At 48.9% G+C, this 16,249-nt stretch overlaps 3 protein-coding genes across 9 annotated transcripts; 1 reads left to right on the top strand and 2 right to left on the bottom strand.

Moving 5' to 3' along the window:
* The first annotated feature begins 1,630 nt into the window (after positions 1-1,630).
* Positions 1,631-3,844, top strand: LOC100285880 (retinol dehydrogenase 12). Of its 2 annotated transcripts, none has more exons than XM_008682473.4 (6): positions 1,631-2,211; positions 2,354-2,593; positions 2,718-2,799; positions 2,901-2,988; positions 3,081-3,127; positions 3,271-3,826. In XM_008682473.4, exons 1-6 carry the CDS (start codon positions 1,901-1,903, stop codon positions 3,550-3,552), a joined length of 1,050 nt encoding a protein of 349 aa, XP_008680695.1. In that variant the 5' UTR covers positions 1,631-1,900; the 3' UTR covers positions 3,553-3,826. The 2 variants fall into 2 exon arrangements, with proteins under 2 accessions (XP_008680695.1, NP_001152242.1); NM_001158770.2 differs by having other exon boundaries at positions 1,817-2,247; positions 3,271-3,844.
* LOC100277985 (Pyridoxine/pyridoxamine 5'-phosphate oxidase 2) lies at positions 3,698-9,612 on the bottom strand. 6 transcript variants are annotated; one of them, XR_002267833.3, is made up of 11 exons: positions 9,350-9,612; positions 9,223-9,272; positions 9,064-9,121; positions 8,953-8,985; positions 8,762-8,857; positions 8,280-8,447; positions 7,407-7,496; positions 7,058-7,197; positions 5,905-6,980; positions 4,793-4,841; positions 3,698-4,453 (listed from the first exon to the last, which is right to left on the bottom strand). XR_002267833.3 is itself a non-coding variant. In NM_001151412.2 (7 exons), the coding sequence occupies exons 1-7, from the start codon at positions 9,458-9,460 to the stop codon at positions 7,395-7,397; spliced, it is 618 nt and encodes a 205-aa protein (NP_001144884.2). In that variant the 5' UTR covers positions 9,461-9,557; the 3' UTR covers positions 7,160-7,394. The 6 variants fall into 6 exon arrangements, 1 of the variants encoding a protein (NP_001144884.2); XR_002267832.3 differs by lacking the exon at positions 4,793-4,841; XR_002267834.3 differs by lacking the exon at positions 4,793-4,841 and having other exon boundaries at positions 3,698-4,449.
* Positions 9,613-11,734: 2,122 nt separating this feature from the next.
* LOC100281552 (uncharacterized) lies at positions 11,735-15,831 on the bottom strand. Its single transcript, NM_001154471.1, is given in 7 exon segments — positions 11,735-12,874; positions 12,960-13,053; positions 13,170-13,249; positions 13,901-13,952; positions 14,045-14,202; positions 14,296-14,386; positions 14,476-15,831. Coding segments are annotated over 7 exon segments (2,256 nt in total). The 5' UTR covers positions 15,652-15,831; the 3' UTR covers positions 11,735-12,269.
* Between the last annotated feature and the right edge of the window lie 418 nt (positions 15,832-16,249).

The following is a 16,249-nucleotide window of genomic DNA, read 5'->3' as shown; positions in this document are numbered from 1 at the left end:
CGACTATTATTTTAAAACGAAGAAAGTATAATACAATATAACAACAGATAGATAATTGATGAAATCAAAATAAACTGAAAGGAAGCAAACTAGGCACGGCTAGATCGGTACATATACAGAGAGATCATGATTGGCGTCTGGGATACGAAGCTTAGAGACGGATGAGAGACAGAGTTTAGGACGTGATTGGTTTGTTTCTTAAATGAGCCTGGCTCCAAAAAAAAATTGAAACATCGACGTAATGCTACCGTAGATGCTATTGGATTCTTCTGTCCGTCAATCACCGGGATGCCCGTCAATTTGTGCATCCACTTGATGTTTATGGTTCATTATTCATAATACTCTCTTCCCAAAACAAAATTCGTTTGAGTGAATTAGTTGATTTATACAACACTTAATATATATGTATATAGTTTTATTATCACCCATTTGAATATAGACATAAAAACTAAGAGCTAAAACGACTATTATTTCGAGATGAAGAAAATATAATACAATATAACAACAGATAGATAATTGATGAAATCAAAATAAACTGAAAGGAAGCAAATTAGGTACGGGCTAGATCGGTACATATACAGAGAGCTCATGATTGACGTTTGGGACACGAAGCTTAGAGCATCTCAACAATATCTCAAACTAGTGTTTTACTGTTGACGCAGAATATTTTGTTGGTGTCCTAAATCAAATAAAATATAGTCATTTTTAAATTATAGGTCATTTTTATAGGACAATTTGCTGGAGATGCTCTTAGAGACGGATGAGAGACAGAGTTTAGGACATGATTGGCTTAAATGAGCCTGGCTCCCAAAAAAATGAAACCTGTTTTTTCGAGTCTAGCTCCGAGAGAGATGTTGCATCCAGCCGTGTAAGGTCCGCTAGATACACGTTACAAGCAACCAAATAAACAAACATTGTATCTCACCAGGTTGGCCCGTAGACAGGCTATCAATCAGTCCCTTAAGATATCTCTACCATTTTATCTCTTATCTCAAATCTCAATTATAAACAATACACTATACGATACGAAATAATGCAAACCAATGTTTTACCGTGCCAGCATGATTCTCTTTTACCCTATGCGTCGAGACTCTCCATCATGCAACGCACATGTGACCGCATCGGTCAGGTGGACCTAACGACTTCCACATGCAGATTCGGAGGAAGGGGAGAGAGGGACGGTCGGTCGGTCGGAGTTGACCATATTCCCAGTGCCGTGGGAGTGGCGGGGCCCGGAGCAGAGTGGTGGCCCAGAGGAGGCCGCACGCTCGCGTCGTCGTCGTCGCGCGGAGCCGAGGCAGAGCGGCCGCCGCATGCGTCGCACGGAGCCGAGCCAGAGCGGCCACCACCACTGTTCACGAAAGCAGGTTTTGTTTGTTTGCTCGTTCCGGGGAGAACCCGTACACGCTACCTCTTGGCCGCGGCCGCGACCGCGACCGTGGCGTGGCAGGCTGCATCACTGGCACACGGGAAGTGCACGCTGCTGGTTGCACGAGCGGGGGGCGACGAGTGGGTGTCCGCCGTCCAGGACGGCGCGCACGCACGATCGAGGCGGTCACGATCTCGCCGTGCGGCGCAAGGAGCCAAGGACCGCAAGTCCGGAGCCGTGCCGCCCGGCCCGTGCGCGGCAGTCAATGCCCCCAAGAATTGACTGCGCCGCGCGTGCTCGCTATCCGCTATTTCCATTCCACCCATGGCAGCCACGCTTCGCCTTCGCTTCTCTTCTCTTCTCTTCTCTTCGATGCGAGCGATATGAGAGAGAGAAACAGAGCTCCCCGAGGTGTGTATAAATGCCAGGTCGGCGCGTTAATTCTTTCTAGTTCTACTCCCCGCTCCCCATTCACGCACTCTCACTCTACCTCCCTCCCTCCCTCGCCGGCGCCGCGCGTGCTCCCGCGGGATGCTGCGTGCGGCGCGGTACCTGCTGGGGTCGCCGGGCGCGAGCGGGTTCGGGTCCAGGTCGACGGCGGAGGAGGTGACCCCGGACCTGGGCGCGACGACGGCCATCATCACGGGCGCCACGTCCGGGATCGGCGCCGAGACGGCGCGCGTGCTGGCGAAGCGCGGCGCGCGCGTGGTGATCCCGGCGCGGAGCGCCAAGGCGGCGGAGGACGTGCGCGCGCGCATCGTGGCCGAGTGCCCCGCCGCCGCCGTCCTCGTGCTCCCGCTCGACCTCAGCTCGCTCGCGTCCGTGCGCGCCTTCGCCGACAGGTTCCTAGCGCTCGGCCTCCCGCTCCACCTCCTCATGTACGTACGTTCGTCGATCGGGGCGCCGCCACCGCCGCCCTCGTCCAAGTCCACAGTACATGTATGTATGCGTATGTGTGTGATGCCTGTGCGCGCGCGCGTGCAGAAACAACGCCGGCAAGTTCTCGCACGGGCAGCTGGCGCTCTCGGAGGACGGCGTGGAGATGACCTTCGCCACCAACTACCTGGGCCACTTCCTGCTGACGAAGCTGCTGGCGGGGCGGATGGCGGAGACGGCGGCGGCCACGGGCGTGCAGGGCCGCATCGTGAACGTGTCGTCCAGCGTGCACGGCTGGTTCGCCGGCGACTGGGCCGAGTACCTGCACCTCGTCACCCGCCGCAAGATGTGAGTGCCTGGCGACTGGCTTCTCCTCTGCACTGCTGTGTGCTGTGGCTGTGCTAATAGAACATCTCGTCAACCTGACAACAACCTTGCATTGTCTTGGGCGCAATGGCATGTGGGCTGGCAGACCCTACGACGCGACGCAGGCGTACGCGGTGTCCAAGCTCGCCAACGTGCTGCACACCCGGGAGCTCGCCGCGCGCCTGCAGGTCCGTGCGTCCGTCCGTCCCTATCGGCTTCCCGGCTTCCGCCATGACCATGCATGCATGTGCACTGCCACTGACTGACCGGTCGGGTTCCGTTTCGCCAGGAAATGGGCGCCAACGTGACGGCCAACTGCGTCCACCCGGGCATCGTCAGGACGCGCCTTAACCGCGACCGCGACGGCGTCCTAACCGGTGAGGGAACTGACAGCGCGCAGTCAGCTTGCTGACTCGTTCGTCTGAAATCTGAATGGAGTGACGAGTTAAATAAATGTCTGTGTTCGCAGATCTGGTGTTCCTGCTGCTGTCCAAGCTGCTGAAAACGATCCCTCAGGTGATTAATTAACCTACCCGTCCACCAAATCCCTTTAAATTTATGCCCTGCTCCATGTGTTGGGTCCCGTGCGCGCGCGCTCCGTCTGTCTCTACCTCTAAGCTCACCTCCATCGTCCCACTGGCCACTGCGCGCGCATGCAGGCTGCGGCGACCACGTGCTACGTGGCGGCCCACCCGAGAGTGGCCGGCGTGTCCGGCCGCTACTTCGCCGACTGCAACGAGGCGCTGCCGTCGCCGGCCGCCACCGACCGCCACGAGGCCGCGCGCCTCTGGCGGGTCTCCGAGGCCATCATCGACGGCTGCACCAACAGCCAACCCCAGCGGGACTGCACCACTGCTCCTCTACCACGATTACTGCCGGCCCAGACGCAGTCACAGTCGCCGACAGGAGCTTCTTCGTCGCCTCGTCGTCGAGCCTGCTGAGCTGATCCGGCCGTCCACCTCCAGTTCCAGTATATCCGTCCCTTTTGTTCTCGTCCATGTGAGATGCGTGTACAATACCTAGACATTGTATGTATATCCGATCGATTATCCCCGGCCGTCCTAGCAGCATTATAAATACAGCATATACTCCTTGTCCCATATATAACAGGCACTAGCATGCAGTAGCCAACGTAGTGCAGTAGTAGTTCTGTGTTTGTGTGTGTCTCAAGTCTGGACTCTCTCTGAACATTGAAGCTGTACTGTACCATTATTACATGGCCTGTGCTGCGTACTTTGGTGTCGACCGGTGGCGGAAGGAACAGTACGCTAGCTACGACGTGCGCTTGCCTTTTGTCCTCCTGCACCACCACAGCAGTATGTCACCAGCATGGCATGCCCATCATATGCACTGGTGTCGGTGAGATACGCGTGCTCTGCGGCTCTGCTCCGTCCACCGTCTCCGTCGCCGGGCGAGGCTCTAGTTTATTATCCGCTGGTGTCACCAAACATGCACGGCGCACTGGCAGCATGCAATGCAAGTACCAGCACGCACGAGTTGAGTGGACGAATTGTCTTGTTCCGTTGGATGCATCGACCAGGAGGACACAGCACAGGCCCCGACTAAAAGGAAGAGCGGGTACCATGACTGAGTGGGCGATCCTTCCCTTCCATCCCATTCTGATGAGTTTCTTTCTGGTCTCACGGGCGGGGCGATGACCATGACCCCCGCCCATCCCAATCATTGCCAGGCATTTGGATCCTGGCCCTTGGATGGGTGCCCGTGTCTCCAGGAACTCGCTGCTTGGCTTTGTGGGACACCGGGACGGATGGAGAGCGTGCCGCCGCTATCTGCAATTCTTCCTTCCTCTTGTTGTGTTTGTGCATGATAACCACACCCTATCTACCACACAAAAAAAGGTGATAATCATGCATTCTGCGTCGGGCAGCGGCTAGGCGGCCTATCAAAATGACTGAACACCTATGCTTGCACGATACAAAAGGCCCTCTTTGCTAATTATTTGAGAGCTACATCTACTATACACGGGTCTGCTCAAACCTAAGCTAAGCGCCACCGCTACCACCACCAGAAATGGACAGGGTAACATATAATATAGGACAATTGTTTTAGGTTCAGTTCAGCTTGATTCGATCCTATCTTTTCCTAACACCAAGACGAGTACGACTTGGTTGCAGGAGTCGAATTTCCATTCCATACAGGAAAAAAAGGGGTCAAACTTACTTCTCAAATCTAGCAAGTGTCCGGATAATCCCCCTAGATAAACCAGTGCCTGCTTCAATTTACATCCAAAGTTTATTATGTTCATATCCGATGTTTGAATAAACTAAAAAAATAGATGGAGACTAAATAATAAGACAAATTTATTAAGTATAATTAATCTATGATAAGCAAATGTTTACTATAATATCACATGCGCAGATCCTGGACTAATTAGATTTAATTGGTTCGTCTTGTTGTTTACTCGTCATCATCTGTATAATTAGTTTTGTAATTAGACAATATTTAATAATTTTAAATAGCATCCAAATAATCGATGTGATGGTACTAAAATTTAGTAGCGTGATCCAAACAACCCCTAATTCAGTTACACTAATTTACACCATAACAACATTCATCTTTTTTTGTTTCTCTACGCACAGGCGGTCCTGTTTAAACCAAGATCTTTTGTGAGATGATGAAGAGCATTGCATTTTGTGTTAGAACCAAATATAATATAAATATGATAGTCAAGATCTGCATCTAGTTAGCACTAAACATTACTTGGCTACATTTGTCGAAAGTAAATCTTTTCCACTTGAACTAGAATATTCACCTTATATTTAAAATATATTATTGGGAAACTAGTTTTTCTTAATGTGTATCCTGGTGTCATTCTTATGTTGTTAATTTATACAAAACTATAGATAATGATCAAAGTTAAAAAAAGGTTTGAATGAGTGTTAGGACAAAACTATATAGGTGATTACCACGTGTTTGGATCATCTAGACCTAAATATTAAGTGGAGTAAGTTTAGTTTAGTCGGTGTTGTTTAATTAGATCTTGGACTGAAAGTGAAGTAGTTCTCTTGCAAAAGGGCTCATGTGTTTCTTTTAACCCATATTGGTCCATATTTGTTAAGCACTAAACTCATGGCTAGTTCGGTTTTAGGACCTACAAATTAGTTCACTTTTACTTCATCTATTTGGGTACTAAGCTGTGCTTCCAGTTGGGTTATAGGAACTGGGGTATCCAAATAGGCTTGCCCTTAAACTGGGGTGTCGGGGTTAACCTCACAGTATGAAACCAAGAGAGGAGAAATGGAGAATAGAGTAGGAACTTCAATATAGAATACCTTCTGCAGAGTGGAGAACGAGTGTTACCCACTAGGTGAGTATGCCAAGCTGTGCATGGCCCACATCTTCCAGGCCTTCAGAACACCTTCTGCAGAGTGGAGACCGAGAGTTATCCACTAGGTGAGTATGCCAAGCTGTGCATGGCCCACATCTTCCAGGCCTTTAGACCAGTAAAGGCCCAATAGGCAAAAAGGGACCACTGTCCAAAGACGAAACCAGAGAAGGCCTTCACAGTCGTTTTTTAACGAACCCACCATTAACAACTTGCAGCTCAGACTTGCTGTTGACCTCAAACATCTGCTTTATGCCCAAACATGTCCCTTGCATGCTTTGCAAAAGTGATGAGCCATGACTTATGTTTGGCACCGCCACAATACCAGATGGAGTAGAGAGATGGAGGAAGAAAAGGCTGCCAAAAGTCCTCGATGCAAAAGCCGAATATCCAATTTAACAGCCACCTTTGACCTCTCCAATCAGCCGCAATGGAGTAGCATTTTGACTGGCCTTCAAAGGTGACCATGATTATCTATTCCTCTCGAGTGCCAGATGATTGAGACGCGGTAGTAGTCAAGATGAACCAATAGTCATTCGGTCCCCCGTGACAAGTTCTAGATTTGGCATCAACACTTACGCTTTGCAACTGGGTGGGGCCTCAGACAAAACATGGCTGCGACAGTTCACTACCATTTACTTTTGCAACGACATAATGCCATTAGCACGCTTTCATCTGGAACTGTTCATAATCAGGAGCCCACTGCCCACTACAGCCAAAGGGTTCTTTCGGTAATCAATATGTGTTTATTGCTCGGCAGTCTGCACTGTTAGATAAAAAGGGCAGATCATGTGGTGTGTCTGCCTGACGGTTTTTGCAGGATAACAGCAATCAGCTTTGATTTCCAAGACCACATTCATGACTTGCGCAGCGGACCTGAAGTTCTCCAACCATCCAACGGCTTGTTCTCAGCACATCGTTGCAATTGCAAGTGTAGACACAGCTTTAATACTTCCCATGGAATATGCTGGTAGTTTATTAAAGCCAACACATGCTGTCTCTGCATTCTGCTCACACAGATAACTGTCAAAGCAACAACGTCAGCAAACTGGCAAAGTACATAAAGGTCCATGGAGAAAAGAAGAGTTATCAGTTAAGACCTTATGCACAAAAACAAGCACGAGTGGCAAACACGAGCCACGCTCATCTTCAAACAAATCTCAAGACCAACGGCTTTGACAAACATGAATAGCCACAGCCTGCTTTGACTCCTTCCTAAATACCTTACAGTCTTTATCTTCTATATTTGAGGGTAACAAAAAATAACAAATCCCTGAGATTACAAAGCATTCCCAATATATAAATGTATGACTATGAAAAGGCCTCTCAAATATACATAATGATATGCACCTAACATTTCAAATGATATGAAAACACAGAAGAATCATGATAGTCTAGTTACCAAGAGAAGCTCACAAATAAAGTTTTTGCAGCAGCTTAAGGACTAACTTTTACTGCCATCCAATCATTGGATCCATCATCCTTTTGTCTTCTTGTAAAGATCAACCTTTGATTGCTTTTCAGATTCAAATAATCAACCTAAGCACAATAATAAAATGGCAATTAGATGATTAACCATACAAAAACTCATGTGTATCAGATAACAGCAGGTAGACTCTTGATTTCCAATTGTTTGTGCATTTTGGATGCAGTAACAATGGAAGTAGTAATAAAAGCACAAATTCTGGAATTCATAAAGCTAATAGACCACTGGTAGTTGGTGATAACCAAGTACTTATTCCTAGCTGAATACCGCGAAATAACTATTTCCAAGTGGAACTGCGTTTTCCACCTTTTCTGAACACAAAAAACAACAGTAACCTACTGCAATTTGACAGGATTTTCTGATAATTTTGGCACTTAATGGCAGTGCCCATTTAGCAGGGAACAAAATAAATATGAAATTGAGATGGGGATGCTATTAAATCTGAGTATTATCTGCCATGTATATTGAAAACTGTGGGCGGATTGAGTACAATAAAAAGAACCATAACCTATCTCCATTGCTATTTAGCACCAAACTCATCATTTTCTCACACTATCTCCCCAGTGTTACAGTTTTATGCTTGCGGACAGCACACCTGATTACAGAATCATATCACCAACCAAGGAACTTAAAATAATTCCCAAAATAAATTCTGAATCTAAACATTTTCGCAGGATTATGTTTGTTTTCATTTTTCGTGGTAGCTAAACCAAAATTTTAGGTTTGTCCTCTGAATAAAAACAGTGAACACAACACTTTTCTCTAATATAAACATCATATGTGGTAGTACAATACATGAGAGCAACAACAGGAAAGTGAAAAAAAGGCTGCCTAACCTTTTCCGGATCAAGAACCAGAAGGCAAAAGGCATCTACTGGGCCAGCTAAAGGATCGAGATGAACGTCCTTAACATGCTCATCATCTAGAACCGGAATGCCTGGCTGTGGTCCTAAGTACTGCGATCTCGACTTCACTGAACTTGAAAACCATGCTTTCTCCTTGTGCTGTGAAAGAAGTGACAACCATTGTTTACCATAGATTTGAATAGAAAGCTATATATTACATGAGAATACAACAAGATAAGCGATAGGGCTATTCTAAGCAGCATATACAAAAGCTTTGACAGGCTGATAAGGTGACACAAACATATGGTTGAACCTGATAAACGAACAAAACCCAGGTATGAACTTGAAGTAAAGCTACACTAATTTAAACTAGTAGAACAAACACCTGGCTGTGTGCTCAAAGCGTTACCAGACCAGTGCACTCTATAAAGCACGTAGGTGAAATGCAGCAGTAATCAGCTCTCAGGTCTAACCTGGAGCTTGGCAGGGTCTGTAGTAGAAGCATCAATCACATCTATGCTGCCACTGATACGGAATTGCTCCCAGCTATCTGTGAAGTACCAACAAATCTGCAGGGTTACACAAAAGTTCAGGGGCAGGGCTAAATCAACTTGCCATCTTGAGTGATGTACATGTGGCAGTTCTAGTGTTCTACACAGCACACCTCACCAAAGGGGCAGCTCTTGATCTCACCAATCTGTTGAATCAAAATGACACATGGTATCAGCGAGCAGAAAAAAAAATGTCAATCGGCGCAGAGCACAGCAACCCCCACCTTGTTGGTTCGGGCGTCCGTGTTAATCTGAATCTTATCACAGAGTTCCTGAAAACCCCTAAAAATGTAAACCCCGCGTCAGAATCAAAACTGGTAAATGGTAATCAAACTGGAGAGAGATGGAGAGGAACGGGCACAGAACCGTGCGCTCCAGGATACCTGAACACGACGGTGCGGTTCGCCGGCCTGCCGGCGGCGCCCACCGTAGCCTGAAACGAATGGGCAGTCGTGAGCAAACCTCGTTTCCCCCAATCCGGAGGAAGGCAAACAGGCGATCGAAGCGTACGAGTTGGAAGTAGGTGGAGTGCCTGAGGTGGGCGTTGGCGTCCAGCGCTCGCTGGAGCAGAGCCCTCCAGGGGCTTGAAAGCGCCGACGCGGCGGGGCCGCCTCCGGCCATCTGCTCGTCGCCGACTCCGCCCCTCTCGTCGACGCGCGGCTTCGCCAACGCCGGATGGGAGGGAGAGGCCGGTGCAGATTAACGGACCCGATTCGCTAGACTCCCATGTGGGCCACGCGTCAGTGATAGGCAACCTCTGTGGGGCCACAGACCAGTGGTTCAAGCCTGCAGCAGGTAGCTTAACCTCGCATGATATATAGAATAATACTCTCTGGTCAGAATAATACTAAAAAATAGATATAGTATCTTCAAAACTGCAGTATTTTTAGAGTTTTGGAAGTTTTTGGCTCGGTAGCGTCTTCTCCTCCCTGGCGTAAAGTTTTAATAGAACCGGACAGCCAAACAACATACAGTTTTAGAAAACACCACGATTTAACTCGAGTAGTGAAACCATGATATTTATGTGATCTGCAATTGCAAATTCCAAAAACTGTAGTATTGAAAACCTTCCTACCAAATGAATATACGGGGAAGGGTATCTTTAGTCGGCCACGTAAATGGCAACCTAAGTTGAATGTCCCGCTCAAAACATTTTAAATATTAAGTTTATGTACCAACTCGTTTCTGTCACTTAGACAAATTCTTGGATGTTGTTCTAAGGGCTAAGTTTATGTACCAACTCGTTTTGTCAATCTGAGGATAAAACAAAATATTTCTTTTCCAAAAAAAAAACACTTCATTTCGCAGTCTTCCTAGCTTTTGATTGTTCACTTGCCACCTCTCTGTTGGGTCATTGTTAATCGAACAATTTACAAGTAAAAAAAAATTCGAGCGAAGAATCAAGTAACGCTCTTACTTACATCTTTGGCAGCTTGCATCGTCATTAGACACAAAAGTTTCGGGAATGGTAGCTGCATTTGAGCCTTGAATGCTTCTATCTTGTATGATTTGGCATTCTCTAATGAAATATTGTTCGAATCACGATTCCCTAAAGTATCCGCAAATCTAAATGGGAGACAGAAACAAGACAAGCAACAGATGTTGCACTGCTGGAACTGGAATCCCGCAAAAGCTAAGGACCGCATGCTCCTATACTATACCCATAGCAGACATGGCCACCTGCCCGACGGGGCATGGCATTCACGCAGCAAATATCCTATCATGTCGAGCATGGTGGCATCAAGTACGCCCAAACAGTGGCACACATCAGCATCACAGGACGGGACCAAAGAGGGAAACCGAGTGCGTACTGCGTAGAGCAACAAGTTCCTCTTCTCTTTCCGCAGTGGATTGCAGATGCACAGTGGAGGCCACTGCCACCCATGGCGATGCGACCTGGGGAGGATAAGGAATCGGGCCCGTACGGCTGCCTGAAAGCACACGCAAGTTGAACCGGCCCATCACGCACCTCTGGCCATGGCCATGGCGATGGGTCCTCTCCCTCTCCCAGATTCCTCGTGGCACGGGGACGCCATCGCCGCCAGGCAGGCCATCATCAGTTCAGTTCTGGTGCAGCAGGAGTTGAGTGCCGGGCGTGTACTGATGACTGTCGCGTCGCATGCGTCTCTGAATGAGGATCACGCCACGGCATGGGGATCCATCGCCTCCCCCCCGATCCCCAGCACGTACTGCCACACACCATCTGCTGGATAAAATGAGACAGGCCGCGGGCCAGCATCCAGATTAGATTGGTGATGATGATGATCATTTCGTTTCATCCACCGAGCTGGGCACGGCATGGGCATCTCCGCACAGGCATGGCATGCCATGCCATGCCACCACCGTGTGGGCAACTCCTGTCAGAATCAGCACGCGTCATGGTAACGGGGGGTGTACCACCCACCGCAAAGCTAACTTCTTGCGGCAAAATGGAAAAAAAGGGAAAGAAAGAGTGAAATTATACAATGTCAACTTCTTGGCCGACGCAGATCACACCAAAGATGCGGAGGATCTAAGAAAAGGAACAGAACGACGCAGGAGCGTAAAAGGCCAAGATCTGGGCACATGGCCCCCAGCCAGCTCTGAAACAGCCATGGCCATGAGTCCCCCCATGTTCCCACGCCCAGGCCGCTACGCTCCCTGGCGCTAGGAGGAAAACCCATCAGGACCAACTGCACCAGCCCTATCCAGAAAGGCCTGCGCTGCACAGAGGTCCCCCACAGGCCACAGCCACCTGACCCCATGTCCAGATGCCCTCCACCGCAAGGCAAAGCAGCAATGGGCAATGGCGTGAGTCTCAACACAGGGAAAACGGAAGCATCAGCTGCGCACAGCTCCGCTGCCATAAAGGCAGGCAGGCAGGCAGGCCATGATATGAATGGTGGCGGCGGCATGTGATGTGATGAACAAATGAAATGAATCCAGTATGTGCATCCCTATCCAACAGTGATCTCAACTACCTCCCCCGCTCGCCTTGCATCAGGGCGAGGGGAACTCAATCGAGCAAACAAAATATGTTCATCCATCCACTCTATATATATTTACTGCAGATCCCCCCAAAGGGAGGCCAAAACAAAGAAAAGCAGCAAACAGCAATGCAATGAAATTGCAGCCATACAACCACTCTTCGCGCAAAGTTAGTTGGGTCTGCGAGGGGATCCATCTTCCCCGGCCCTTCTCTCGCAATGTGCCGCCGAGATCTCGCAGGACCACTGGACTACATACAACTTCTGGTCCACGAGCAACACAGCACAGCCACACACCCATGTAAACTCTTTGTACTGTAACCATAATCTGGACGGGGCGTCGCCCTTCAGCAAACCAAGTTCCTGGAGGCGTAAAAGTTCCGCAAGCGACTTCTCGTCTGCCATTCCTGGGATACCCCACTGACCAAGCAATTAGCAAAGAGATGCATGTCTTGTACCATGTGTCACACTTGCATAGGTAAACCATAGTTCTGGAACGACCTGATGTTTCCATCCCAACCTGCAGTGACTATGACCTGGCCCCAGGCATGCGTGGCGGCACTCTGGCAAGAAGTCTTCAGGAACTTATACTGAGATTTACGCAAAGCAGACGACGACGACGGTGTCACTGAATCAGATGATGGCAGCTGCTCTTCTGGCCATGTTGCTTTCCCCCTTGGTGCCAACTCCGCGGAGAATGCATTGCTAAGAGTGAAATTGCCGGATGGCAGCCGGCACGAGCTATCAGCTTTAGGTGAGCCTTCAGCACTGCAGCATGACACAGACTCTTGCGAGTTGTGGAGCTCCTCAGAGACCTCTTGCCGTGAAAGGGGGATGTTGCAAGCAAGAGAAATAGAACTCCTTGCAGGCAAGGCGTTCCATGGTATTGCAACGGACACGTCATTGCAGAAGAAGTGCTCATATGACCATACGGTTTTCACACGGCTCGTGACTGGGGCAAGTTGGTTTGCATAATTCCACATATAGATACTAGAGTCATCGCTAGCAGCAATAATGTGATCTCCATCTGGTGTAAATGCTGCAGGGACTTGACTTGGACTTCGTAATCCTGAGAACAACGAAAAAGTAAGGGCATGTTAACTTAATGTGTCAACAATTAATTCAGGAGTAATCTTAGAAGAGCTGCATAGTACCTTTGTAGCTGGAAACGACATGAGCCCCATCGAGAATGCGAACTTGTGAGTCACCAGATGTCACCATCAGTTTCTTTGGATCAGATGGGCAATACTGTTCATGCAAGAAATAAAAAAAAGGCTATAAGAATCGGTGGCCATAAAGATACTCCGAAATCCTGAATAAGAAATTTGAGTTTATAAGAGTCGACAAGGTCAATAGATCTATACCTGGAATCCAACTATTCTTTTAAGTGGAGATTTCTTTCTGCCATACAGGGGGACTTGTGACTCCAGTGCTAGATGGTTTTCTGAATAATCCGATAGACAATGAATTAGAAATTTGATATGCATAGGCTTTGATAAGCATCATATTTCAGCCAACTAAACAAATCAGCTAAGTTAGTTATGATTCTCATAGTGCACACAAAAAAAAGAACAGTTTAACCTTGGCTATGATTTATGACTATTAAGGGGCCTTAAATAGTATTGCCTTGCATTTAATTTTATCCAAAAATATCATACGAACTTTTCACTAATGAGTTGCACATTCATATTTCTGGCATTGATACAGGGATATCAATTTCTAAATAAACAGGTTTTACAATTTTATCGTAGCTGTTATATCTGAACATTTAAAAAAAATGCCTCAACGCTAATATTTTTCCAGTAGGATGAAACTGCAACATGGCTGCTACAGCTCTTAGAGACCGAGACAATAGAAGTAGCAAATTAGCAACAGTTCGACCATCACTATCTCATACCGAGACGAACTATAAGATATCACCATCATTGGCAAATTGCATATGCATCTTTAGTGCCCACATGAAAGCAAATGATATTGACATATCAACAAACAAATGATGTAGTTGTTTGCAGCTACTTCTCTACAGACATTAGCTTCCTAATGATCACAAAGTGCACAAACATCTAGTATCTTGAACAGAATAACAAATGATCACCTGATGCTTCATAGCAATGGCAGTTTCCTGTTATTGTCCCAACCACTGCACCCTGAATGACCAGCACAAGTATGAACTATTAGCATTCAGGAGCATAAAAACAAATTGGTAAATTTTGATCATCACAAAGGTATTCGGATGAACCTTTCCATCAGGACGGTAACAAACTGCTGTAATTATCTCTTTGCTGTCAGCCCAGTCCACAACTAGGCATCTAGGAACATCCCAAATACGTACCATCCCGTCAATACAACCACTGATGAAATAATTGTCATTGGTAGGTTTAAACTGTACACATGTCACTGCATAGTAGAAATAACAAACATGTCAGCATCGAATGGTAAAGAGCCAAACAGTGTAATCAAGCAGTAAACAGGGAAGAGAAGGTGGTTTACCATAGTTATTATGGGAGAAAACCTTCAGGCAGCTATCGCACCCAACTTTCCATAATCGAACAGTTTTGTCCTTGGACGCAGAAAGCAATTCCTGCATAAATAAAAGCGAGTAGAAGTTAGATGACCAAAACAGGCGCAGGCAACAGGTACATAGGCACACACAGTTTAACTTCAACTGACCCTATTTTTTGACCATGAAAGATCCAAGATGGCATCATGGTGCCCACGGAATTCATGCACAGGGTCCTCGGATAGCGCAAAGGTCTGGTGAGGAATCACAACACAAGCTGGATCAGTAGCCACCTTTGAGCTGTTATTGTGCTTGCCCTTACCCCCTTCGCAGGAATTGATGGGAGCCAATTCAGAATTTTCATTGACAGTGAAGAACACACATGAAGGATCATCGTCAACAAAATGACGGTCATCAGGCCTCTTGCCTTCCACCACCCGCCAAACGCGGACAACCCCATCCTCACCTCCAGTAGCCAGCAACTGGCCATCGGAGCTGAACTTCATGGTCACAATAGCACCTTCATGTGCCTTGATGACTTGGCCCTTGTACACTGCAGATAATTCCTTTGACCGCTTCTTGTAAGGTCTCACCTTGACCCTATCAACCTTCCTAGAGCAACCCCGGGAAGAAGTGGATGATGTCGAATTGACCTCATCGTCTTCCTCCTCTGCGTCGGCGTCGACAACACAGACACCGATGCCCAGCCTTCGTAGCCACCCAATCCGCCGCCGCCTCCTTCTCCTCAGCACAGTCTTCTCCGGGGTGGAGGGTTCGTCGGAATCGTCCACCCTCCTCATCAGCTCACGGATGAAAGGTGATGAGCCAAAGGCCTGCTCGAATTCTGCAGCTGTTACTGTCCGGTTGGAGAGCCTCTCCCTGAGGCTCCGGAAGCTCCCGTCCTTTCCCATCTCGTCGACCACGAACACTGTGCCATCGTCCAGGTTCTTGAACACGCACTCCGGCTCCTCTTCCGTGCCAGCGCCGTCGCCGCCGGAGGCTGTCGGCTCCCCTCCCATGCTCGCAAAGGTAGGGACGGCCGAGAACAGCTCGGTGCTGGGGCTTGCCGGTAGGATTTCTTCTCTGGCCTCAGGCCTCGAGCACGTCTCCTCGCCGGGCCGCGCGCCGTGGGGGCTCGGATCCATGAGGCCCAGGGACTTGACGAACCTCTGGCGGCGCTCGTGGACGCTGCCCGGGTCCCGGACCCAGACCTCGAGCAGCTGCTGGGCGAAGAGCCACCCGCCGTCGTCGTGGCGACCGGAACTCGACGGCGACGACGAGACGGACGCCGGCGACAGCACCTCCCTGGAGTCAAAGAACTCTTCTTGCTCCTCTCCGGCCGCCATGGACACGTATCCGCTCCGGGCTCTGGCTGGCGACGAGGGCAAGCGGATCTCGCGGGTCTTGGATCTCGGGAGAGTCGCGTGCGTGCGTGCGCCCCCCGCTCCGCTTGTGGCGCGCCCACTGCGGCTGGCGTCCTCGCCCTCTCCGTCCCTTGCCTCTCTCTGTGTGTGTGTCGTCGCCTTGGGGGTGGGGTGGGTTCTCGCAACTCGCAAGAAGGGAACCAACCAACAACAACCAAAAGCTAATGAGTGGAGAAGAGTAATAAAAAGCAGAGGACGACGAGGGGGACGGAGGAGAGAGAGAGAGGCGGGGCCGGGCGATGGCGGATGGGTGATGATGGTGGGAGTGGGATGGATGGGGGGGGACCGCGAACTCTGGGATCGGTTGGGGGCAGGAGGATTTGGAGGCTCGCCAGGGAGGGACAGGAAGGGGAGGGCAAAGCCGCGACGAGGGCCGAGGAAGACGACTGGAATTGCTCGCCCCGTCCACGGATCTCGTTTTGACATGCTCTACAGCGCAAAGGCTCGTCGGGTACACGCTACATTTTCCGTTGTTGGCAACGCTTCTGCTGACAAATTCACCTGACCCTCTCTACGGCTG

The sequence above is a fragment of the Zea mays genome, chromosome 1 (assembly GCF_902167145.1).
Source record: "Zea mays cultivar B73 chromosome 1, Zm-B73-REFERENCE-NAM-5.0, whole genome shotgun sequence".
NCBI classification, from domain to species: Eukaryota; Viridiplantae; Streptophyta; class Magnoliopsida; order Poales; family Poaceae; genus Zea; species Zea mays.
This window is presented reverse-complemented; position numbering and strand designations above follow the sequence as displayed.

Coding starts and splice junctions, on each gene's coding strand:
- LOC100285880 (NM_001158770.2), top strand. CDS start 1,901: ATGCTGCGTGCGGCGCGGTACCTGCTGGGGTCGCCGGGCGCGAGCGGG. Junction 2,248..2,353: donor CTCCCGCTCCACCTCCTCAT/GTACGTACGTTC, acceptor GCGCGCGTGCAG/AAACAACGCCGGCAAGTTCT. Junction 2,594..2,717: donor CTCGTCACCCGCCGCAAGAT/GTGAGTGCCTGG, acceptor GTGGGCTGGCAG/ACCCTACGACGCGACGCAGG.
- LOC100277985 (NM_001151412.2), bottom strand. CDS start 9,460: ATGGCCGGAGGCGGCCCCGCCGCGTCGGCGCTTTCAAGCCCCTGGAGG. Junction 9,273..9,349: donor ACTCCACCTACTTCCAACTC/GTACGCTTCGAT, acceptor CATTCGTTTCAG/GCTACGGTGGGCGCCGCCGG. Junction 9,122..9,222: donor AACCGCACCGTCGTGTTCAG/GTATCCTGGAGC, acceptor TTACATTTTTAG/GGGTTTTCAGGAACTCTGTG.